This window comes from Anomaloglossus baeobatrachus, chromosome 10, assembly GCF_048569485.1.
Source record: "Anomaloglossus baeobatrachus isolate aAnoBae1 chromosome 10, aAnoBae1.hap1, whole genome shotgun sequence".
NCBI lineage: Eukaryota > Metazoa > Chordata > Amphibia > Anura > Aromobatidae > Anomaloglossus > Anomaloglossus baeobatrachus.
This window is the reverse complement of record NC_134362.1, coordinates 155,914,651-155,941,151: the sequence shown is the minus strand read 5'-3', so window position 1 is coordinate 155,941,151 and position 26,501 is coordinate 155,914,651. Positions and strand designations below refer to the sequence as shown.

The 26,501-nt window shown below is 49.2% G+C and overlaps 1 protein-coding gene across 1 annotated transcript in view; it reads left to right on the top strand.

Annotated features, from left to right (window-relative positions):
- Positions 1 to 26,501, top strand: part of CYLD (CYLD lysine 63 deubiquitinase) — a 147,220-nt gene that overhangs the window by 12,539 nt on the left and 108,180 nt on the right. Inside the window, exons 5-7 of the mRNA XM_075325738.1 lie at positions 4,363 to 4,468; positions 10,722 to 10,820; positions 19,094 to 19,210. Of these exons, the coding sequence (XP_075181853.1) occupies positions 4,363 to 4,468; positions 10,722 to 10,820; positions 19,094 to 19,210 (322 nt within the window). The remainder of the gene's footprint in view (positions 1 to 4,362; positions 4,469 to 10,721; positions 10,821 to 19,093; positions 19,211 to 26,501) is intronic.

Genomic DNA, 26,501 nt, shown 5'->3' with positions numbered 1-26,501 from the left:
ACTAGGCTGTGTGTTGGTGTTTTCAGTAAATTCAGTGTTTTATCAGCAGGAGTTTATCACAACAGGGCTAGGTGTCTCTTGCCTCATAGTCTTCCTGCTCTCTGTAACACAACCCCCAGTAACAAATGGAAGTGTTTTGCCTATGCACAGTGCAAGATGAAATTTGGTGTATACAGAGCATGATGAAGTGATGATAACCCAGTAAATAATCCTAAAGAAAATCCACAGCACTCACAAGAAAGCTTTTATGATGTTTACATTTTTTTTGTGGTGGGTGCAGGGACATATGCAACTTGTATCAGTAAATGTTTCGACCCGTCCTGGGTCTTTATCAAATGGTCGCTGGGGAAAGGGAAGTGTTAAGAAAATAAAGTGCTGCTCTGTTTTCTGTATTCTCGATGTTTTTTTTTTTTTTGCTTTTTCTGTTTTTCATTTACACATGTGAAAAAGTGTTTGCCCCGTTCCTTTTCGGTCATGACCCAAACTCCGGGGTCATGTGCACTGAGCTGAAATCCAGCGTTGGATGCGATGGCGGCAGAGAGGTGAGAGACATCATCCTGCACATTCATTAGCATGATAGCACACCCACAGGGACGTACTAACATGCTAATGGGACTGACTGGCTAGGGAAGCAACGCCCAAGGGACTAGTCCCTGCGCTCATTTGCATACGGTAAAAGATCTTTAGAAATACCTTTTTCTAAAAATCTCTTTATCTATGCTAGTGTATACCTGGACGGTTAGGCAGCCATTAGCAATATGTACCCAGAACTGCTCGTGGTCCTGGGTGCATATTGGACCTGACAGGTTCCCTTTATGGGGGGAAAAAGAAATCCAAACCTACAGGACCTTGTGTGAAAAAGTGATTGCCCCCTAAACCTAATAACTGGTTGGGCCACAATTAGCACCAACAACTGTAATCAAGCGTTTGCAATAACTGGCAGTGAGTCTTTTACTACAAGGAATTTTATCCCCCTCATCTTTGCAGAATTGTTGTCATTCAGGCACATTGGATGATTTTTGAGCATGAACCGCCTTTTTAGGGTCATCTCACAGTATCTCCATTGGTCTAAGGTCAGGACTTTGACCAGTCCACTCCAAAGCCTTGATTTTTGTTTTTCTTAAGCCATTCAAAGGTGGACTTGCTGGTGTGTTTTGGATCGTTGTCCTGCTGCATAACCCATCTTTAGCTTGGGGGTCATGAACAGATGGCCAGACATTCTCCTACAGGATGTTTTGGTAGACTGTAGAATTCATGGTTCCATTTACCATAGCAAGTCTTCCAGGTCCTGAAGCAGCAAAACGGCCACAGACCATCACAGTACCACCACCATATTTTACTGTGGGTATGATGTTCCTTTCTTCTATGTTAGATGTAATGGGACATCCACCTTCCAAAAAGTCCAACTTTTGTCTTGTCAGTCCAGAGTATTCTCTGAAAAGTCTTGGGGATCATCAAGATGTTTAAACCGAGACAAGCCATTATGTTTTTTGCTCAGCAGTGGTTTTTGTCTTGGATCCCTCTGCCATTTTTGCCCAGTCACTTTCTTATTTTGGAGTCATGAACAATGACCTTAACTGAAGCAAGTGAGGCGTGCAGTTCTTTGGGTGTTGTTGTGGGGTCTTTTGTGACCTCTTTGAGTCGTTGCTACGCTCTTGGGGTAATTTTGGTCAGCTGGTCCCCTCCTGGAAAGGTTCACCACTGTTCCATGTTTTCAGCCTTTGTGGATAATGGCTCTCACTGTGGTTCAGTGGAGCCTCAAAGCTTTAGAAATGACTTTATAACCTTTTCCAGAATGATAGGTCTCAGTTACTTTGTTTCTCATTTGTTCCTGAATTTCTTTAGATTGTGACATGTTTAAGTCTTGAGGATCTTTTGGTCTACTTCACTTTGTCAGGCAGGTCCTATTTAAGTGATTTCTTGATTGAGAATGGGTGTGGCTAAGGAAATTTAACTCCGTCTCCCAAAGATGTGATAAATCACAATTAATTTATGTTTTTTGGAGGGGGCGGCAATCACTTTTCCACACAGGGCCCTGTAGATTTGGATTTGTTTTTCCCTTAATAATAAAGACCTTCATTTATAAATTGCATTTTGTTTTAACTTGTCTTATCTTTGTCTAATATTTACATTTTGTTTCGTGATTTGAAACATTTAAGTGTGACAAACATGCAAAATAATAAGAAATCAGGAGGGGGCAAACACTTTTTCACACCACTTTTGTTTTATGATATTGTGCAGCACCTTATTTTGTTCTCCCCCGTGATTATTTGATAAAGACCGAGGACGGGTCGAAACGTTTATTGACACCAGATGCATATGTCCCTATACCCATCACAACAAGCTGTGATATCTAATATATGAAGCTGAGTGTGTTTGTGTGTGTATGTGTATGTATGTCCGCTAAAGGAATCTGCACCGTCGCATTTCCAATCACGAAATTTTGCACAGACGCCTCATGTGACCCAGGGAACATCATAGACTATGTTTTGCCGGGAAAATTTAACCCCGCATTTTACAGTTACTCTCCAATAAAACCTGCCTCCATTAAAGTCTATGGAGCTGCGAGCTATAGGTTATTATTAGCAGCTGTGAGTGTGTGCTATAGGAACAAAGGACATTCATAGTATAAGAAGCTTATGTGTGAGGTAATAAGATGTCGGTGGGGAGACCGGTACAGAGAGACAGAGTAAGAGGCAGACAGAGAAAGAGAGACTGACTGACAGACACAGACAGGCAGGGAAAGAGACAGAGAGAGACACGGACAGATAGAGACAGACAGACAGGGAAAGAGAGAGAGAGAGAGGGAGACAGACAGTCAGAGAGGCAGACAAACACAGACAGGCAGGGAAAGAGAGAGATAGAGACACGGACAGATAGAGACAGACAGACAGGGAAAGAGAGAGAGAGAGAGGGAGACAGACAGGGAAAGATGCAAAAACATGAAAAGAGGCAGGGAAAGAGGCAGAGGCAGATGGGGAACAAGATAGAGAGAGACTGACACAGACAGAGAGACTGACACAGACAGAGAGACTGACACAGACAGAGAGACTGACACAGACAGAGAGACTGACACAGACAGAGAGACTGACACAGACAGAGAGACTGACACAGACAGAGAGACTGACACAGACAGAGAGACTGACACAGACAGAGAGACTGACACAGACAGAGAGACTGACACAGACAGAGAGACTGACACAGACAGAGAGACTGACACAGACAGAGAGACTGACACAGACAGAGAGACTGACACGGAGACAGAGAGACTGACACAGACAGAGAGACTGACACGGAGACAGAGAGACTGACACAGACAGAGAGACTGACACAGACAGAGAGACTGACACAGACAGAGAGACTGACACAGACAGAGAGACTGACACAGACAGAGAGACTGACACGGGGAAAGAGAGACTGACACAGACAGAGAGACTGACACAGACAGAGAGACTGACACAGACAGAGAGACTGACACAGACAGAGAGACTGACACAGACAGAGAGACTGACACAGACAGAGAGACTGACACGGAGACAGAGAGACTGACACGGAGACAGAGAGACTGACACGGAGACAGAGAGACTGACACGGGGAAAGAGAGACTGACACGGGGAAAGAGAGACTGACACGGGGAAAGAGAGACAGACGGGGAAAGAGAGACAGACGGGGAAAGAGAGACAGACGGGGAAAGAGACAAACAGACAGTTACTATCTCGGGCAATGCCAGTGTACTACAGCTAGTGCTCAAATAAAATTTAGTTTTCTTGTGAGTGCAGTTGATTGTCTTCAGGATAATGAACAGTGTGCACAGAAAGCTGTCAATCAGTGGTGTGGGTGGGGCTATACAGAGCTCAGCATTCAGATCTCCAGCAAAGAAAACTGTTAAAACTATCTAAATGACAGCAAGCAGCCCAGTAAGTGACACATCACTGGAATCAGGGTCTCATCCCCTACATTATGCTGCTTTCAGATTACATAGCAATAATCTGGTGGCACATTCCCTTTAAGATGCAAATTTGCTTTTGCTTTATTATAATCGCCTGTTTGTGAGGTTTGGTGATATGCGCTATTTCAGTTGTCCGGTTTGTCTTGAAAATATAGCTCGCTTGTCACTGTACTCACTTTTGCCAGTGGAAATGTTTATTCTAGGTGGTGTGACGGAAATGTGGTTACCTAAAATGAGCAGTTCTGAAACGTTCTTGCTTAAAACCAGCTGGTGTGTACGCAGCTCCGCCGCCGCTGACTGTGGACCCCAGAAGGAAGGTGTCCTTCTTCTCAGCCAGTCTTACACTTTTCCATGACAGTTTGTATCATTGTTGTGACATACGGGATTAGAAGTGTATCTTTTCTTTCGTATAGGACAACCCTATAGGAAACTGGGATGGCCGGTATAATGGGATCCAGCTGTGCAGCTTTGCAAGTGTGGAAAGCACCCTCCTCCTGCACATCAACGATATCATCCCAGGTAGGAACCTCACGTCTTGAAATTTTAGAGCCTTTTTGCCTTTATGTAACTCCCGAGTTCTTCTACACATGTCATGTGAGGGCTCATTTTTTGCGGAACGAGCTGTATTTTTAAATTAAACCATCAGTTTTACCATTATAGTGTACTAGAAAACGGCAAAAAAATTCCAAATGCAGAAAACTTGCAAAAAAAAGTGCGATAGCACTATGGTTTTTGAGATATTTTATTCACTGTGTTCACTATATAGTAAAACTGATGTGTGGGTGTGATGCCTCAGGTCAGTGCGAGTTCGTAGACACCAAACATGTATAGGTTTACTTTTATATAAGGGGTTAAAAAAATCGGAAGTTTGTCCGAAAAAAGTGGCGCACGTTTTACGCCATATTCCGTGACCCGTAGCGTTCTCATTTTTCGGGATCTATGGCTCAGTGACGGCTTATTTTTTGCGTCTCGAGCTGACGTTTTTAACGGTACCATTTTTGCGCAGATGCTACGTTTTGATCGCCTCTTATTGCATTTTGCGCAAAAGTTGTGGCGACAAAAAAACATCGTTTTGGCGTTTGGAATTTTTTTGCCGCTACGCCGTTTACTGATCAGATTAATTGATTTTTATATTTTGATCGGGCGTTTCTGAACGAGGCGATACCAAATGTGTGTATATTTTTTATTTTTTTAACCCTTTAATTTTCAATGGGGCGAATGGGGGGTGATTTGAACTTTTAGGTTTTTTTTTAATTTTTTAAAACTTTTTTTTAACTTTTTTTTTTTTATTTTACTAGTCCCTCTAGGCGGCTATTGCGATCAGCAATCCGATCGCTCTGCAGTATCTGCTGATCACAGCTACAAGGCTGTAAACAAACAGCAGATACGCTCTCTTTCTCTTTTGCTGTGCCGCTGGCACAGCGAAAGTGAAAGCAAGTCAGGTTTAGTACAGGAGTCATCACATGACCCTGTGCTACCATGACAACTATCGGAAGTCACGTGATCGTGTCACGTGACTTCCGGTATCGGGCGGTAAGTAAATGTTTACCGCGATCGCGCTTATAATGGCGCTGTCACATATTGACAGCGCCATATAAGGGGTTAAACGGCACGAGCAGATAACGATTCTGCTCGTGCCTAGCAGGCACACATCTCAGCGATGAAAATCAGCTGAGATGTGTGCCGATCGCAGCATGATGCTGCCGGCAGACCGCGGGCAGTAACATTATGACCGCAAGGACGTAATTTTACGGCCCGCGGTCGTTAAGGGGTTAAAGGGGTTGTCCACTTTTTTTTTTATTACTTTATTTCATGTAATGGGACTGAAAATTAATTTTTGTAATTGGGTTTCTTTAAATATTTTGCATGGTTTGCCTTCTATAAGCCCTTGTTGCACTGTTTAGGGCCGGCTCCAGGTTTTTGTGGCCCCTGGGCGAAAGAGTATCAGTGGCCCCATCCACACACAGACATGCACATACAGATACATACACATACAGGCATACTTACATATACATATTTAAAGAGAAATTCAGAAAAATGCATATAAACGGACAAATCTATACAGAGTCATATACACATATACATAGATACACAGCATACATGCACACAGAGCAGCAGCCTCTTTCACCTCTCTCACTTGTGTCCATCCAGCTCCTCCTGGGCATGTGGCTGTGCTGCGCTGATTGGTGGCAGTCACTAACAGACATGGCAACACACAGAGAACACTGACACTGCTGTATATACATCACAGGAGAGGCTGGGGACATACACATTACTGGGGGGCATACACATTATTGAGGAGGTGGGCATACAGCAATGGGGGGCATCTAGCTCCAGAGGGGGGTATACAGCTCTTGGGGCTATACAGCACTGGGGTGGAAGGGACATAGAGCTCTGGGGGTATACAGCACTGTGGTGGGAGGACATACAGCTCTGGTGGGTATAGAAGTATGCAGCTCCCACATTCCTCCATATATATAATGCACCCATATTGCTCCACATAATTTAATGCAGCCTCATATTACTCCATATAATGCACCCGCATATTCCTCCATAGTATTATGCAGCCCCCATAGTCCTCCATATAGAATAATGCACCAAATATTCCTCCATATAATATAATGCATCCCAGATTGCTCTACATAATATAATGTAGCCTGATATTCCTCCATATAGTATTATGCAGCCCCTATGTGGCAGCACTATGCAGCCCCATGTAGCAACACTATACAGCCCCATATGGCAGCATTATGCAACCCCATGTAGCAACACTATGCAGCCCCCATGTGGCAGCACTATGCATCCCCCATGTGGCAGCGCCATGCATCCCCCATGTGGCAGCGCCATGCAGCCCCCATGTGGCAGCGCCATGCATCCCCCATGTGGCAGCGCCATGCAGCCCCCATGTGGCAGCGCCATGCAGCCCCCATGTGGCAGCGCCATGCAGCCCCCATGTGGCAGCGCCATGCAGCCCCCATGTGGCAGCACTATGCAGCCCCATATTGTTTAATGCAGCCCCATAGTCGTTTGGCCACCGCGATTAATACATATTCACTTCTCCCCGTTCGACCGCTGCTCCGGTCTCCTCAGCGTGTCCACTATTCTGCCGCTCTGACAGCTCAGGACACAGGCGCGCACAGTAATGACGTCATCGCGCTCCTCTGTTTTGAGCTGTCGGAGGCAGAGCACACAGACGCTGCAGGAGAAAGAGGGAGTGGCGCGCTGCATCCGTCATCAATCATCATTGCTTTCAATTGTATCGGCATCTGCGATGCCGATACAATTGAAAGTGCGATCCTCAGCGGGGAGGCCCTTCCCCCGCGCTGGCACCCGGCCTCTTTGACTCATGGGCTCCATAGCGGCCGCGTGGCCTGCTGCCATTGGCGGTACGCCAACCTGCCGTCTGCGAGTTGGCCCCCTCGGCGGTCTAGGGCCCCGACACTTGCCCAGGTGTGCCAGGTGTGCCGGGTGCTGACGCCGGCCCTGGCACTGTCTATTGCTGGCTGTAGAATGAGATAACAGGGAATCCGTCAGTGAGTGTGCTTAGATTTTCTAACGCCTTTATTCTCTTTATCTGAGCTGGTGTAGGACTATAGTCAAAATGAAAGGGAATCTGTCAGCAGGTTTTTGCTATGTAATCTGATAGCAGCATGAGCTAGGGACAGAGACCCTGATTCCAGGGATGTGCCACTCATTATACTGGGAGCAGCAGTTGTGATAGAATGGCAGTTTTCTCTGCTGCAGATCTAGCAGAGCTTGAAATGTTGTGCTGTGTATAACCCCACCCACACCAGAGCTTTCTGTGTACATTATATAGTGACAGAGAACTACTAATCTGTGCTGGGTGCGTTTGGACTAGCATGCAGGAAACCAGTAGTTCTATAGTGATGATCTCTTGCTGATAAAACACTCATTGTAGTGAAACCGTATTACACAGTCCAGTAAGTGACACCTCACTGGAATGAGGGTCTCTGTTCCTACATCATGATGCTCTCAAATTACATAGCAAAATTCTACTTACAGATTTCCTTTTGAAGTTAAGTTGAATTTTTATGGAAACAAAGAGCCTGTAAAAGCCAAAAGGTGCAACATTTTTAATGAAACTCAATTGTAAAAATGATTTTTATCATATATATCCATTAAAATAACCCCTGTAACCAGTTTGTGTCCAAACTCGAAATGTCTCGGCGGTCCCCACTTTAATTTGCACTGATATTGTAAATGTCAGTGCAGAGTAAGCTTCTTTCACAAAGTTATGAAGCTGCAGAAGTAGGGAGCCAGTTGACAGACACAGCGGGAACCACCATAGAGAAGGAAATAAAGGTTTCTTACTATCTCTACTTTAAGGTTTGCTGTATACACAGCAAGGATAGTTTTTCCTCCTTTGGACACCGTGATCATGTGATTGCTAACTGCAAAGATAGAGCAGGAGCTGCTGGGTTCTATGAGAACCATTCAGTTCTGCAGGCAGGAGGCTGAATTTCCTCTGTAACTGGGGTTATATACCAGACCCATTCCCAGGGGAAATCAGGTTTAAAAAACGTATTTACATGTTGAAATGCCCACTCCAAAGGTGAGCATTTTAATACCGTAGGGGGCAAAACCTTTAAAGAAAAAAAAATTGAACCCCAGGCACAGAGGAAAAAAAAAAAGAGGCAAAAATCATTTGAATATTCGAACGAGAACATTTCTTTTTAGAGTCGGTAAAAAAGCAAAAATGCACCTGGATAGGATGCGGGTCAATGGCCCTAGCCTGAATAGGTTAACTGGAGGCCTTCCTTTTTGTTTATATTTTCTTTGACAGCTGAGCCCTGTATAACCCCCACACACCACTGATTTGCAGCTTTCTTTGGCAATTTTCTGCCTATGCACAGTGTACAATCAGTGGTGGAGACTGAGTTACACAGAGCAGGTAGACTACATGGCAGGAGGTAACTAGTCTTCAATTGATAATCTCCTGCTGATAAAACACTGATTTTATTGAAACTACTGTAAGACGTTAAGTAAGTGACACATCACTGGAATCAGGGTCTCTGCCCCTACATTATGCTGTTCTCAGGTTACATAGCAACAAGATTAAAGTTATTAGTGGGAATTTCTCTAACGTCACCATGACAGGACAATAATTATGACTTGGTGCCCACTGAAATACATGGCCTGTCTACGCCTTTCATGGATTTTTTGTTATATGGTGCAGGTCCTGAATGGGGAGCAGTTTTCAAGTAACTGATCGTCCTAATTTAAAATATGAATTTGAAAATGTATTTTGCAAAACAGATTTCCCCATAAAGAAAATGCAGTTCCTGTCCACAAGGATATATGATTGCGCTAGGTCACACTACTTTTCAACCATTGCACTGGTCAAGGAGGAGAACTGGTACCCCCTGATCTCATAATTGGTGGGGGTCCGACTCCTTAAAGACGGAATGGGGTCACAATGAGGACCTACCAGCACTACTCAGAGGAGGGAGGTCAAGACTGGTTGGTGTCACAATGAGGACCCTCCTGTGCTGCATAGGGGGGAGGTCAAGACAATGGTGTCACAATAGAGATCCCTTTGCACTGCTGTTTACAGATATCAGGCCCAGACTAGACAGGCTGATTTGACATATCTTATTGGTCATTATAGTACCTCAGACTTGATTATAGTGATGACTTTCTGAAGTTGTCCGAAGTTTGGGATGTTATCAAACACTATGTATTGATACAAACTTTCAATTTTTGGAATCCCGACTGCTACCGATTCCGAGAGGCGCGGCTCTGACAAGCCCATGTGAGTTGTTGTCAATCATTTGTAATGAGAGCACCAAAGACCAGCATAACTCGACGCTCGGCTCTTTGGGGGTCTCATTAAGAATGGATGGAGTGGCAGTGCACATGGTCAACCTCCACTCCGCTCACCTGAGGCTCCTCAGATCAGTGGGATCCCAGCAGTTGGACACTCAGCAATTGGGAGGATCTCTCCTATGGATAGGGCATAATGTTCAAACTTGATACAACCCCTTTAAGACTAGGTTCACATTTCCGTTGTTTATTATCAGTCACAATCCGCTGCTCTGATAAACAACACAATTCGTTTGGTGGATCCCGTTGTTTCCCATAGACTTATATGAGCGGCGGATTGTGACTGATGCCCTTGCATTGCATCCGCCGCCCGACTGATCAGTCGTGGAACGACTGACCGTCGGGCGGCAGGAACGCAGCTTGTAACGTTTTTTGAGCAGCGGAATCCTTTTGATTTCGCTTTGCATGTTCTCTGTCGGCGGCCGATCGATCAGCCGATCGCCCGGCAGCCACCTTCTGTGAGCGATCAGCTGATCTCCCGGCCGCTGGCTTTTGATAGCGACTGCGCTCTCAAAAGCCGGCGGCCGGGAGATCAGCTGATTGCTCACAGAAGCCGGCATCTGGCTTATGAGAGCGATCAGCTGATCGTTCACAATAGCCAGCCGATCAGCTGATCGTTCACAGAAGCCGGCCGCTGGGAAATCAGCTGATCGTTCTCAAAAGCCGGCGGCCGGCTTCTGTGAACGATCACTCGTTTTACAACGGAATCCACTTTCTCGTGACAATGAATTATAATTCTTGTCACCTGTTGTACAACGCATCAGTCACAAGTGTCAAGCAATGCATGTGACTGATGCAAAACAACGGAAATGTGAACCTAGCCTAAGCCAAATTTGCCAAAGTTTTTGGGAGAAAAGTGTTTGTGTAATACATAATAAACACTGCTTGATCTGATAGGAATCTGACCGGTTTATTTTCTTTATGGCAGAATCTGTAAGCCAGGAGCGAAGGCCTTTAAAGCTCGCCTTCACGTCACGGTGCGGGAGTGAGAAAAGCTTATCCAATCACAGCAAACCAAAGGTCACAGGTAACGTGGATCGCGCTAGTCAGGCGTCACAGTCACAGGAAACCATAGAAATTGCTAACCTTATATATATATATATATATATATATATATATATATATATATATATATAACGTACATGTAGCATTTATTTTGCTTTTACAAGAAAAGTATAATTGTGCAGCTCATGTGTCACACCAGCCCCCTCCCCCAGTGTTCACGGTAGGCTCGGGCTACCTGGTGACATGTACAAGGGGCTGCTGATAAGTCTTTCGCTTCATGATCTTTTTTTGTTTCTATGGTTACATCACATGAAATCCTTATGTGTCTAATATATGTTTTCAAAATGTTGTGTTTGTTGCTTATGGCAACAGTGTTCTACGCACGCTGGAAAACAAAATGGCAGAGTCTAATGCAATATTCACAGCAACTGAGAGCAGAGGAGGGATACAATTCTTGTTTGTGAAAAGAAAGTCCACAAAGGATATTCATGATCATATGTCGCAGACATTGGGGGATCAATGCTCTTCATATTACACAGTTAAGAACTGAGTTGCCAAATTTAAACGGGCCCCTTCAGCACCAATGATGAGGAACGCCCTGGATGACCGAGAGTGGTTGTTGTTCCGGAGATCGTCGATGCTGTGCACAACCTCATACTGGAGAATTCACGAATTTCAGCTAAAGCAATAGCAGACATCATGGGGATTTCCCGTGAACATGTTTGTGTCATTTTCTGTGAACATTTGGATATGAGGAACCTATGTCAAATGTTTGACAACAGATCAGAGAAGCATGCGAGTGAAAACTTCCTGGTCCATTTGTCAGGTTATCCAGACTGTCCTGGATTGACTGGTCACTATGGATGAGACCTAGATTTATTTTTATGACCCTGAAAACAAGGAGCAGTAAAAAGAGTGGAGGCACAGTGGTTCTCCTCTTCCAAAGAAGTTCAGGGTGCAAAAATCATCCAGTAAAGTGATGGCATCTGTGTTCTGGGATAAGGAGGGTGTGCTGATAGTGGACTACCTTCAAAAGGGTTCCACCATCAATACAAGGTATTACATTGAACTTTTAGACCAATGGAAGGCAGCTCTGAAGGTCAAAAGGCGCGGAAAGCTGTCCAAAAGAATCTTGTTCCTGCAAGACAACGCCTCTGCACACACTGCACAAGCGACCACGGCAAAACTGGCAGAGCTGGGCTTCCAGCTTGTTGACCACCCACCTTATTCACCAGATCTAGCTCCCTCCGACTATCATCTGTTTCCAAACCTGAAGAAACACCTCAAGGGTACCAGATTTCACACCATTTCTGATGCCATGGCTGCTACGGATGCCTGGTTTGAGGCACAACTGAAATCCTTCTTTTCTTTGTCGCTCCATTGGGAGACCCAGACAATTGGGTGTATAGGCTATGCCTCCGGAGGCCGCACAAAGTATTACACTAAAAGTGTAAAGCCCCTCCCCTTCTGCCTATACACCCCCCGTGCTCCGACGGGCTCCTCAGTTTTTTGCTTTGTGCGAAGGAGGCAGTCATGCACGCACAGCTCCACAGATTAGTCAGCAGCAGCTGCTGACTATGTCGGATGGAAGAAAAGTGGGCCCATATAGGGCCCCCAGCATGCTCCCTTCTCACCCCACTCTTGTCGGCGGTGTTGTTAAGGTTGAGGTATCCATTGCGGGTACGGAGGCTGGAGCCCACATGCTGTTTTCCTTCCCCATCCCCCTTAGGGCTCTGGGTGAAGTGGGATCCTATCGGTCTCCAGGCACTGAGACCGTGCTTCATCCACAACTCCTGAGGAGCCTGCTGGATAGGAGCCGGGTATCGTTCAGGGACATGGCCCTGCTACTTTAAGGTACTCTGTGTCCCCGTGGGGACCGCGCACAGCAACACTCCAGCATTGCTGGGTGTGCTAGTGCACCGGGGACCGCGGCGCTGACCGCGTTTGTGCCATTATACACTGCAGCGTCGCTGAGTGTGTTTGTGTTTGGGGACTACCGCGCTGACCGCCGCTGCCATTGTTTTTACTGAGGCGCGGCTGGGACTGTTAGTGCGCCGGGGACTCTGCACGGCCGCGCTTATACGGCGGCCGCGATTATAACTCGAGTCCCCGGCTTTTGGGCCTAGTCTCTTTTTCTTCCCGCCCCCAGCCCTGCCAGTCAGGGGAAGGGCGGGACGCTGTACAGCACGGCAGCACTGAGGGCTGGAGCATGCTTTGCATACTCCACCCCCCTCACTGTGCACAGTGAGGCACCAGCTCCCGCACTTTCTGGGTCACGCCCACGGCTCCCTCCTCTCCTCAGGACGCCGGCAGCCATTCCTGTCAGCTCCTCAGACGCTGCAGAGGGGAGACAAACTCTGGGGGACCCAGGCAGGGATTCTGGTGGCCACACAACCGCTTTAAGCGGGCGGTAAGCAGCACCTGAGGTGCTGGCCCCACTTGTGCAGAAGTGTGATTATAGTTTATTACAGGCTATACTTTACACTGTATGGTGCACAGTTGATTTCTGGCTATATACCCTGTTGTGTTGCTCAAAGGAGACAACAATATGGCGCCCACAAGAAGCAGGGGTGCCAAAACACAGGCTTACTATGCTGCCTGTGCCGCATGTACAACCTCGCTTCCGGCAGGTTCCACTGACCCTCATTGTGTGCACTGCTCGGCCCCTGTGGCACTTACTCAGCCGGAGCCTCTGCTAAGGGGGGCCCAGGGGGAACAACCAGCTAACACTGTCCAGGTGACAGGGACGGAGTTTGCAGTTTTTACTGACAGACTTTCTGAGACTATGGCTAAAATACTAGAAGCTTTGCAGTCCAGACCGGTATCTCAGACCATGGGCACTGTGGAATCCCTGCCCCCTAGTTCCCCTCAGTTGGAACAACAATGTCCCCCCGGGGGGGTCTCATAGATCCCAGGGTGAGGTCTCTGACACGGACCGCAGTCCCAGACCGCCTAAGCGAGCTCGCTTGGAAATCTCCTCGACCTCATCACATTGTTCGGGGTCTCAGAGAGATGACTCTCTGTATGATGAAGCGGAGGTAGCTGATCAGGATTCTGATCCTGAGGCCGCTCTCAACCTTGATACTCCTGATGGGGACGCCATAGTGAATGATCTTATTGCGTCCATAAATAAGATGTTGGATATTTCTCCCTCAGCTCCTCCAGCAGAGGAGTCAGCTTCTCAGCAGGAGAAGTTCCGTTTCAGGTTCCCCAAGCGTACAGCGAGTATGTTTCTGGATCACTCCGACTTCAGAGAGGCAGTCCAGAAACACCGGGCTTGTCCAGACAAGCGTTTTTCCAAGCGCCTTAAGGATACACGTTATCCCTTCCCCCCTGACGGGGTCAAGGGCTGGACTCAGTGTCCCAAGGTGGATCCTCCAATCTCCAGACTGGCGGCTAGATCCATAGTTGCAGTTGAAGATGGGGCTTCACTCAAGGATGCCACTGCCAGACAGATGGAGCTCTGGTTGAAATCCATCTATGAGGCTATCGGCGCGTCTTTCGCTCCAGCATTCGCAGCAGTATGGGCACTCCAAGCTATCTCAGCGGGTCAAGCCCAAATTGACGCACTCACACGTACGTCTGCGCCGCAAGTGGCTTCCATAACCTCTCAAACGTCGGCATTTGCGTCCTGCGCTATTAATGCTTTCCTGGACTCTGCGAGCCGTACGGCGGTTGCAGCCGACAATTCGGTGGCATTACGCAGGGCTTTGTGGCTACGGGAATGGAAAGCAGATTCGATTGCCAAAAAGTGCTTAATCGGTTTGCCATTTTCTGGCGACCGTTTGTTTGGTGAGAGATTGGATGAAATCATAAAACAATCCAAGGGAAAGGAAACATCCTTACCCCAGGCCAAACCAAAATTACCCCAACAGAGGAGGGGACAGTCGAGGTTTCGGTCCTTTCGGGGTACGGGCAGAGCCCAATTCTCCTCGTCCAAAAGGCCTCAGAAGGATCAGAGGAACTCCGATTCATGGCGGTCTAAGTCACGCCCTAAAAAGACCGCCGGAGGTGCCGCTACCAAGGCGGCTTCCTCATGACTTACGGCCGCCTCACACCGCATCCTCGGTCGGTGGCAGGCTCTCCCTCTTCTGCGACACCTGGCTGCCACAGGTAAAAGACCGATGGGTGAGAGACATTCTGTCTCACGGTTACAGGATAGAGTTCAGCTCTCGTCCTCCGTCTCGATTCTTCAGAACATCTCCGCCTCCCGAGCGAGCCGATGCTCTTCTGCAGGCGTTGGACACTCTGAAGGTAGAAGGAGTGGTGATCCCTGTTCCTCTTCAGCAACAGGGTCACGGTTTTTACTCCAACCTGTTTGTGGTTCCAAAGAAGGACGGGTCTTTCCGTCCTGTCCTGGACCTAAAACTGCTCAACAAACACTTAAAGACCAGGCGGTTCCGGATGGAATCCCTCCGCTCCGTCATCGCCTCAATGTCCCAAGGAGATTTCCTTGCATCGATCGATATCAAAGATGCTTATCTTCACGTTCCGATTGCTCCAGAGCATCAGCGCTTCCTGCGCTTCGCCATAGGAGACGAACACCTCCAGTTCGTGGCACTGCCGTTCGGCCTGGCGACAGCCCCCCGGGTTTTCACCAAGGTCATGGCTACAGTAGTCGCGGTCCTCCACTGCCAGGGTCACTCGGTGATCCCTTACTTAGACGATCTGCTGGTCAAGGCTCCCTCCCAAGAGGCATGCCAGCACAGCCTCAATGCTACTCTGGAGACTCTCCAGAGTTTCGGGTGGATCATCAATTTTCCAAAGTCAAATCTGACACCGGCCCAATCGCTGACATATCTTGGCATGGAGTTCCATACCCTCTCAGCGATAGTGAAGCTTCCGCTGAACAAGCAGCGTTCACTACAGACGGGGGTGCAATCTCTCCTTCAAGGTCAGTCACACCCATTGAGGCGCCTCATGCACTTCCTGGGGAAGATGGTGGCAGCAATGGAGGCAGTCCCTTTCGCGCAGTTTCACCTGCGTCCTCTTCAATGGGACATCCTACGCAAATGGGACAGGAAGTCGACGTCCCTCGACAGGAACGTCTCCCTCTCTCAGGCAACCAAAGCTTCCCTTCGGTGGTGGCTTCTTCCCACTTCATTATCGAAGGGGAAATCCTTCCTACCCCCATCCTGGGCGGTGGTCACGACGGACGCGAGTCTGTCAGGGTGGGGAGCAGTTTTTCTCCACCACAGGGCTCAGGGTACGTGGACTCAGCAAGAGTCATCGCTTCAGATCAATGTTCTGGAGATCAGGGCAGTGTATCTGGCCCTAAAAGCGTTCCAGCAGTGGCTGGAAGGCAAGCAGATCCGAATTCAGTCGGACAACTCCACAGCGGTGGCATACATCAACCACCAAGGCGGGACACGCAGTCGGCAAGCCTTCCAGGAAGTCCGGCGGATTCTACTGTGGGTGGAAGCCACAGCCTCCACCATATCCGCAGTTCACATCCCAGGCGTAGAAAACTGGGAAGCAGACTTTCTCAGTCGCCAGGGCATGGACGCAGGGGAATGGTCCCTTCACCCGGACGTGTTTCAGGAGATATGTTGCCGCTGGGGCATGCCGGACGTCGACCTAATGGCGTCCCGGCACAACAACAAGGTACCGACGTTCATGGCACGGTCTCAAGATCCCAGAGCTATGGCGGCAGACGCCTTAGTTCAGGATTGGTCGCAGTTTCAGCTCCCTTATGTGTTTCCTCCGCTGGCACTGTTGCCCAGAGTGTTACCCAAGATCAGGGCCGACTGCCGCCGCGTCATCCTCGTCGCTCCAGACTGGCCGAGGAGGTCGTGGTACCCGGATCTGTGGCATCTCACGGTCGGCCAACCGTGGGCACTACCAGACCGACCAGACTTGCTGTCTCAAGGGCCGTTTTTCCATCTGAATTCTGCGGCCCTCAACCTGACTGTGTGGCCATTGAGTCCTGGATCCTAGCGTCTTCAGGATTATCTCAAGAGGTCATTGCCACTATGAGACAGGCTAGGAAACCAACGTCCGCCAAGATCTACCACAGGACGTGGAAAATTTTCCTGTCGTGGTGCTCTGCTCAGGGTTTTTCTCCCTGGCCTTTTGCCTTGCCCACTTTTCTGTCCTTCCTTCAATCTAGACTGGGAAAGGGTTTGTCGCTCGGCTCCCTTAAGGGACAAGTCTCAGCGCTCTCTGTGTTTTTCCAGAAGCGCCTAGCCAGACTTCCACAGGTACGCACGTTCCTGCAGGGGGTTTGTCACATCGTTCCTCCTTACAAGCGGCCGTTAGAACCCTGGGATCTGAACAGGGTGCTGATGGTTCTTCAGAAACCACCATTCGAGCCAATGAGGGATATTTCTCTCTCACGCCTTTCGCAGAAAGTGGTTTTCCTAGTAGCAGTCACTTCTCTTCGGAGAGTGTCTGAGCTAGCAGCGTTGTCGTGCAAAGCCCCTTTCCTGGTGTTTCACCAGGACAAGGTGGTTCTGCGTCCGGTTCCGGAATTTCTCCCTAAGGTGGTATCCCCCTTTCATCTCAATCAGGATATCTCCTTACCCTCTTTTTGTCCTCATCCAGTTCACCAATGTGAAAAGGATTTGCACTTGTTAGATCTGGTGAGAGCACTCAGACTCTACATTTCTCGTACGGCGCCCCTGCGCCGCTCGGATGCACTCTTTGTCGCTGGCCAGCGTAAAGGGTCACAGGCTTCCAAATCAACCCTGGCTCGGTGGATCAAGGAGCCAATTCTCGAAGCTTACCGTTCTGCTGGGCTTCCGGTTCCCTCAGGGCTGAAGGCCCATTCTACCAGAGCCGTGGGCGCGTCCTGGGCTTTGAGGCACCAGGCTACGGCTCAGCAGGTGTGTCAGGCGGCTACCTGGTCGAGCCTGCACACTTTCACGAAACACTATCAGGTGCATACCTATGCTTTGGCGGATGCCAGCCTAGGTAGACGAGTCCTTCAGGCGGCGGTTGCCCACCTGTAGGAAGGGGCCGTTTTACGGCTCTATTACGAGGTATTATTTTACCCACCCAGGGACTGCTTTTGGACGTCCGAATTGTCTGGGTCTCCCAATGGAGCGACAAAGAAGAAGGGAATTTTGTTTACTTACCGTAAATTCCTTTTCTTCTAGCTCCAATTGGGAGACCCAGCACCCGCCCCTGTTTTTTTGTGTACACATGTTGTTCATGTTGAATGGTTTCAGTTCTCCGATATTCCTTCGGATTGAATTTACTTTAAACCAGTTTATAATTTTTTTCCTCCTTCTTGCTTTTGCACCAAAACTGAGGAGCCCGTGGGAGCACGGGGGGTGTATAGGCAGAAGGGGAGGGGCTTTACACTTTTAGTGTAATACTTTGTGCGGCCTCCGGAGGCATAGCCTATACACCCAATTGTCTGGGTCTCCCAATTGGAGCTAGAAGAAAAGGAATTTACGGTAAGTAAACAAAATTCCCTTCTTTGCTAGGCTTACAGAACTTGGAATACTGATGTAAGAAGTGTGTTGTCATCAGTGGAGAGTATGTGGAATAAATGAAAAGTTTCATCATCCTATCTCGTTTCTTTCTGGGTAAAGCCATAGACTTATCAGCAGCCCCTTGTATAACCTGACATTGAGATCATGGTGGCGCTCTACATCATCACATCTAATGATTTCCTAGGTTATTGGATTGCGATGTGCGGCCTCCCAAAAGTTGCAAATCTTTCCAAAGGTGATGGATTATCTGTCGCTGGTTGTAAGTCACACATGACTCTCTTGCTATAGACTTCAATGCAAGACACATGCGACTTTGCTGTCTTAACCTTAAATCTTTATACTTAAATATGTTAAAGAGGTTGTACACTACTACCTATTTCGATGTAACTGGCCAACCATCTGATGTGTATGGTGGCTCCCAAGTGTCCCCCAACAGATGATGTAAGAGGTGAGAAGGATCAGGCTGTTCGAATTTCATTATGTCTTAAGGAGAAAAAGCCACTGCCACAACTGTCTGGCAGTGGCTTTGTCTTTTCTCCCTGTTGAAAACATATGGACGCTCAGTTGAGCTGTCCACTCGTGTAAGGGGGAGTCAGCAGAGATGGCGGCCTACTGATCAGTCTCATGTGTCTTATCTCCTCTCTTCTGAAAGCAAAAAGATACAAATTCTTGATAGTTCCTCACCCCGATATTTGCCATCAGGGTCCCCATATTGTCACAGATGTGAGCTCGTATATTAGTATCCTGAAAAGGCTCATGGATATCGACGGTCATCTTAAGGTCCAATGATAGTTTTGCCATGACATCTTTCAGGAGAACCTGAAGGTCTCAGCCATCACTTTCTTTCTTGCTGCAGGATCTACTTCTGAACCCGGAAGCAGGACTCGATCAGAATTTTTTTACACGCTAAATGGCAGCTCGGTGGATTCCCAGCACCAGTCCAAGAGTAAGAGTAGTTGGTACATGGATGAAGGTGAGTTTTCCTTGTGATTTTTGTAGTGTGCTGCAAAACCTTGATGTCCATAGACAGTGTAAGTGATGCAGGAACATTGTGGGGTGTTAGGCATCCAGGGGTCCAATTCATCAGCTACATATTTGTCTGTCTTGTGACATTTTTTGAAGCTTTTTTGCACCAAATTCCTCGAAATCGTGCTCCGTTTTTGGCTTTGATGGCTTGGCTCTTGGCATGGGCACCTTATCTTATTAGAGCCGCCATGATCGCGCAGTCGATTAACAGCAGTGATTCCAACTTTTCTCCATCACCTTTATGGCAGCATAGCTGGAGCATGAATATGTGCCCGTTTGGCATCAATGTAATTTAGGCTTCAGGCGCCATCAACAAAGTATCTAACAATTTCTAAGGTATTAGGGATTAATCTTTCCGGATGGATCCTCTATGACTTGGTAGAAATGACAGTCAAATGAAACTAGATCAATCGGCTAATTGTCCTCCTTTCTTTGTCGCTCCATTGGGAGACACAGACAATTGGGTGTATAGCTTCTGCCTCCGGAGGCCACACAAAGTATTACACTTAAAAGTGTAAAGCCCCTCCCCTTCTGCCTATACACCCCCCGTGCATCACGGGCTCCTCAGTTTTTATGCTTTGTGCGAAGGAGGCTGACATCCACGCATAGCTCCACATCTTAGTCAGCAGCAGCTGCTGACTATGTCGGATGGAAGAAAAGAGGGCCCATAACAGGGCCCCCAGCATGCTCCCTTCTCACCCCACTCTGGTCGGCGGTGTTGTTAAGGTTGAGGTACCCATTGCGGGTACATAGGCAGGAGCCACATGCTGTTTTCCTTCCCCATCCCTTAAGGGCTCTGGGTGAAGTGGGATCCTAATCGGTCTCCAGGCACTGGGACCGTGCTCCCTCCGCAGCCCCTGGGGAATCTGCTGGATAGGAGCCGGGTATCGTCAGGGACAAGGCCCTGCTACTGTGAGGTACTCTGTGTCCCCTTGGGGGACCGCGCATGGAGCGCTTGTGCCATACACACTGCAGCACTGCTGGGTGTGTTAGTGCGCCGGGGACTACCGCGCCGACCGCGCTTATTTGCCGGCCGCGCTTATAACTTTAGTCCCCGGCTTTTGCGGCCTAGTATCGCATATTCCCGCCCCCAGGCCTGCCAGTCAGGGGAAGGGCAAGACGCTGCACAGGACGTCAGCGCTGAGGGCTGGAGCATACTTTGTATCCTCCTTCCCCCTCACTCAGCACAGTGGGGCACCAGATTCCCGCACTTTCCAGGGCACGCCCACGGCCCCCTCCTCCCCACAGAACGCCGGCAGCCATTCCTGTCAGCACTTCTGACGCTGGAGAGGAGAGACAACACGGCTCTGGGAGGCCCAGGCAGGGAATCTGGTGATCACACAACCGCTTTGAGCGGTCGGTAAGCAGCACCTGAGGTGCTGGCCCCACTGAGTGCCGAAGTGTACATATATATATATATGCTTATATGCTATACATTTACACTGTACGGTCGCACTGTTGATTTTTGGCTATATACCCTCCTGGATTGTACTCAGAGGAGACAACAGCATGTCGTCCGCAAAAAGCAAGGGTGCCAAAGCACAGGCTTACTTTGCAACCTGTACATCATGTGCGGCTATACTACCGGCAGGTTCCACCGACCCTCATTGTGTGCAATGCTCGGCCCCTGTGGCACTTACTCAGCCGGAGCCTCTGCTACTGGTGGCCCAGGTGGAACCACCTGCTACCACTGTCCAGGTGACAGGGACGGAGTTTGCAGTATTTGCTGACAAACTGTCTGAGAGTATGGATAAATGGTCTGCTAAGATACTAGAAGCCTTACAGTCCAGACCGGTGACTCAGGCCCCGGGCACTGTTGAATCATTGACCCCAGGCCCCCCTCAGTTGGAGCAGCAAAGTGCTCCTGGGGTGACCCATAGGTCCCAGGGTGAGGTCTCTGACACGGACCGCAGTCCCAGACCGCCTAAGCGGGCTCGCTGGGAAATTCCCTCGACTTCATCACACTGTTCAGGGTCTCAGCAGGAGGACTCTCTGGATGATGAAGCGGAGGTAGCAGATCAGGATTCTGATCCTGAGGCCGCTCTCAACCTAGATACACCTGAAGGTGACGCCATAGTGAATGACCTTATAGCGACCATCAATCAGGTGTTGGATATTTCTCCCCCAGCTCCTCCAATTGAGGAGTCAGCTTCTCAGGAGGAGAAATTCCGTTTCAGGTTTCCCAAGCGTACAATGAGTACGTTTCTGGATCACTCCGACTTCAGAGAGGCAGTCCAGAAACACCGAGCTTGTCCAGATAAGCGTTTTTCCAAGCGCCTTAAGGATACACGTTATCCCTTCCCCCCTGACGTTGTCAAGGGCTGGGCTCAGTGTCCCAAGGTGGATCCTCCAGTCTCCAGACTGGCGGCTAGATCCATAGTTGCAGTGGAAGATGGGGCTTCACTCAAAGATGCCACTGACAGACAGATGGAGCTCTGGTTGAAATCCATCTATGAAGCTATCGGCGCGTCTTTTGCTCCAGCATTCGCAGCCGTATGGGCACTCCAAGCTATCTCAGCTTGTCATGCGCAGATTAATGCAGTCACACGTACGTCTGCTCCGCAAGTGGTGTCCTTAACCTCTCAGGCGTCGGCGTTTGCGTCCTACGCCATTAATGCTGTCCTGGACTCTGCGAGCCGTACGGCGGTAGCATCCGCCAATTCGGTGGCAGTCCGCAGGGCCATGTGGCTACGTGAATGGAAGGCAGACTCTGCTTGCAAAAAAGTTCTTAACCGGTTTGCCATTTTCTGGCGACCGCCTGTTTGGTGAGCGATTGGATGAAATCATTAAACAATCCAAGGGAAAGGACTCATCCTTACCCCAGTCCAAACCAAACAGACCTCAACAACGGAAGGTACAATCGAGGTTTCGGTCCTTTCGGTCCGTGGGCAGGTCTCAATTCTCCTCGTCCAAAAGGCCTCAGAAGGATCAGAGGAACTCCGATTCATGGCGGTCTAAGTCACGTCCTAAAAAGACCGCCGGAGGAACCGCTCCCAAAGCGGCCTCCTCATGACTTTCGGCCTCCTCACACCGCATCCTCGGTCGGTGGCAGGCTTTCCCGCTTTTGCGACGCCTGGCTGCCACAGGTAAAAGACCGTTGGGTGAGAGACATTCTGTCTCACGGTTACAGGATAGAGTTCAGCTCTCGTCCTCCGACTCGATTCTTCAGAACATCTCCGCCCCCCGAGCGAGCCGATGCTCTTCTTCAGGCGGTGTGCACTCTGAAGGCAGAAGGAGTGGTGATCCCTGTTCCTTTTCAGCAACAGGGTCACGGTTTTTACTCCAACTTGTTCGTGGTGCTGAAAGGACGGATCCTTCCGTCCTGTTCTGGACCTAAAACTGCTCAACAAACACGTAAAAACCAGGCGGTTCCGGATGGAATCGCTCCGCTCCGTCATCGCCTCAATGTCCCAAGGAGATTTCCTAACATCAATCGACATCAAAGATGCTTATCTCCACGTACCGATTGCACCAGAGCATCAGCGCTTCCTGCGTTTCGCCATAGGGGACGAACACCTTCAGTTCGTGGCACTGCCTTTCGGCCTGGCGACAGCCCCACGGGTCTTCACCAAGGTCATGGCAACAGTAGTAGCAGTTCTGCACTCTCAGGGACACTCGGTGATCCCTTACTTAGACGATCTGCTTGTCAAGGCACCCTCTCAAGTGGCATGCCAACACAGCCTGAACATTGCTCTGGAGACTCTCCAGAGTTTCGGGTGGATCATCAATTTTCCAATGTCAAATCTGACACCGGCCCAATCACTGACATATCTTGGCATGGAGTTTCATACTCTCTCAGCGATAGTGAAGCTTCCGCTGGACAAACAGCGTTCACTACAGACAGGGGTGCAATCTCTCCTTCAAGGTCAGTCACACCCCCTGAGGCGCCTCATGCACTTCCTAGGGAAGATGGTAGCAGCAATGGAGGCAGTTCCTTTTGCGCAGTTTCATCTGCGTCCACTTCAATGGGACATTCTCCGCAAATGGGACAGGAAGTCGACGTCCCTCGACAGGAACGTCTCCCTTTCTCGGGCAGCCAAGGCTTCCCTTCAGTGGTGGCTTCTTCCCACTTCTCTGTCGAAGGGGAAATCCTTCCTGCCCCCATCCTGGGCTGTGGTCATGGAAGGCAAGCAGATCCGAATTCAGTCGGACAACTCCACAGCGGTGGCATACATCAACCACCAAGGCGGAACACGCAGTCGGCAAGCCTTCCAGGAAGTCCGGCGGATTCTGCTATGGGTGGAAGCCACAGCCTCCACCATATCCGCAGTTCACATCCCGGGCGTAGAAAACTGGGAAGCAGACTTTCTCAGTCGCCAGGGCATGGACGCAGGGGAATGGTCCCTTCACCCGGACGTGTTTCAGGAGATCTGTTGTCGCTGGGGGATGCCGGACGTCGACCTAATGGCGTCCCGGCACAACAACAAGGTCCCAACATTCATGGCACGGTCTCAAGATCACAGAGCTCTGGCGGCAGACGCCTTAGTTCAGGATTGGTCGCAGTTTCAACTCCCTTATGTGTTTCCTCCTCTGGCACTGTTGCCCAGAGTGTTACGCAAGATCAGGTCCGACTGCCGCCGCGCCATCCTCGTCGCTCCAGACTGGCCGAGGAGGTCGTGGTACCCGGATCTGTGGCATCTCACGGTGGGCCAACCGTGGGCACTACCAGACCGACCAGACTTGCTGTCTCAAGGGCCGTTTTTCCATCTGAATTCTGCGGCCCTCAACCTGACTGTGTGGCCATTGAGTCCTGGATCCTAGCGTCTTCAGGGTTATCTCAAGAGGTCATTGCCACTATGAGACAGGCTAGGAAACCAACGTCCGCCAAGATCTACCACAGGACGCGGAGGATATTCTTATCTTGGTGCTCTGATCAGGGTTTTTCTCCCTGGCCATTTGCCTTTCCCACTTTTCTTTCCTTCCTTCAATCCGGATTGGAAAAAGGTTTGTCGCTCGGCTCCCTTAAGGGACAAGTCTCCGCGCTCTCTGTGTTTTTCAGAAGCGCCTAGCCAGACTTCCATAGGTACGCACGTTCCTGCAGGGGGTTTGTCACATAGTCCCTCCTTACAAGCGTCCGTTAGAACCCTGGGATCTGAACAGGGTGCTGATGGCTCTTCAGAAACCACCTTTCGAGCCAATGAAGGATATTTCTCTTTCACGCCTTTCGCAGAAAGTGGTCTTCCTAGTAGCAGTCACGTCACTTCGGAGAGTGTCTGAGCTTGCAGCGCTATCATGCAAATCCCCTTTCCTGGTGTTTCACCAGGACAAGGTGGTTCTGCGTCCGGTTCCGGATTTTCTCCCTAAGGTGGTATCCCCTTTTCATCTCAATCAGGATATCTCCTTACCCTCTTTTTGTCCTCATCCAGTTCACCAATGTGAAAAGGATTTGCACTTGTTAGATCTGGTGAGGGCACTCAGACTCTACATTTCTCGTACGGCGCCCCTGCGCCGCTCGGATGCACTCTTTGTCCTTGTCGCTGGCCAGCGTAAAGGGTCACAGGCTTCCAAATCAACCCTGGCTCGGTGGATCAAGGAACCAATTCTCGAAGCCTACCGTTCTTCTGGGCTTCCGGTTCCCTCAGGGCTGAAGGCCCATATTACCAGAGCCGTGGGTGCGTCCTGGGCTTTGCGGCACCAGGCTACGGTTCAGCAGGTGTGTCAGGCGGCTACCTGGTCGAGCCTGCACACTTTCACGAAACACTATCAGGTGCATACCTATGCTTCGGCAGATGTCAGCCTAGGTAGGCGAGTCCTTCAGGCGGCGGTTGCCCACCTGTAGGAAGGGGCCGTTTTACGGCTCTATTACGAGGTATTATTTTACCCACCCAGGGACTGCTTTTGGACGTCCCAATTGTCTGGGTCTCCCAATGGAGCGACAAAGAAGAAGGGAATTTTGTTTACTTACCGTAAATTCCTTTTCTTCTAGCTCCAATTGGGAGACCCAGCACCCGCCCCTGTTTTTTTGTGTACACATGTTGTTCATGTTGAATGGTTTCAGTTCTCCGATATTCCTTCGGATTGAATTTACTTTAAACCAGTTTATAACTTTTCCTCCTTCTTGCTTTTGCACCAAAACTGAGGAGCCCGTGATGCACGGGGGGTGTATAGGCAGAGGGGAGGGGTTACACTTTTTAAAGTGTAATACTTTGTGTGGCCTCCGGAGGCAGAAGCTATACACCCAATTGTCTGGGTCTCCCAATTGGAGCTAGAAGAAAAGGAATTTACGGTAAGTAAACAAAATTCCCTTCTTCTATGCCCTGTATTTGCTCATTATACTGAGCAGGGCATACTGCGACTTGTGGTCCACATACAAGGTAGAAACATTAAAGGAGATAGTGTGTTAACCCTTATCTTATAGATGGAGGATAACTTGTTGATTCCTGGGAATCCGAACCTTGAGACCCCTTAAGATCATGAGAACTGCCCTCTGCAGAGCCGTATCTGAACGGAGCGGAGCTCAACCATGCACAGCTCTGCTGCATTAGTTTTCTATGGAACTGACAGATAAAGCAGAGCATTGTACTCTGCTCTCTCAGGCAGTCGCTGTCCTTTGCTCTCTCAGGCAGTCGCTGTCCTTTGCTCTCTCAGGCAGTCGCTGTCCTTTGCTCTCTCAGGCAGTCGCTGTCCTTTGCTCTCTCAGGCAGTCGCTGTCCTTTGCTCTCTCAGGCAGTCGCTGTCCTTTGCTCTCTCAGGCAGTCGCTGTCCTTTGCTCTCTCAAAAACGGAGATGAAAGAGGACGGGTTTTTCAGCCGCGCTATGAACCACACCGTTGAAGATTCCTTAAGATATTTTTATTGAGCCATTCCAACGCGTTTCAAAGGCATGACCGCCTTCTTCCTCAGGGAATAGAAATATTTCTATTCCCTGAGGAAGAAGGCGGTCATGCCTTTGAAACGCGTTGGAATGGCTCAATAAAAATATCTTAAGGAATCTTCAACGGTGTGGTTCATAGCGCGGCTGAAAAACCCGTCCTCTTTCATCTCCGTTTTTACAGTAACCACTTCTGACGGGGCCGCTGCTGAACCAGCTCAGCACTCCCATACGCTGTTATAGGGGTTGTGACTATCACAACCAGACCAGGTGAGTGCATCTCTTTACTTTCTTACACCCAAATATCGGGTAAGACCCTATTGCGCCCTTGTTTTCCCTACCACAGACTTTGCTCTCTCAGGCAGTCGCTGTCCTTTGCTCTCTCAGGCAGTCGCTGTCCTTTTCTCTCTCAGGCAGTCGCTGTCCTT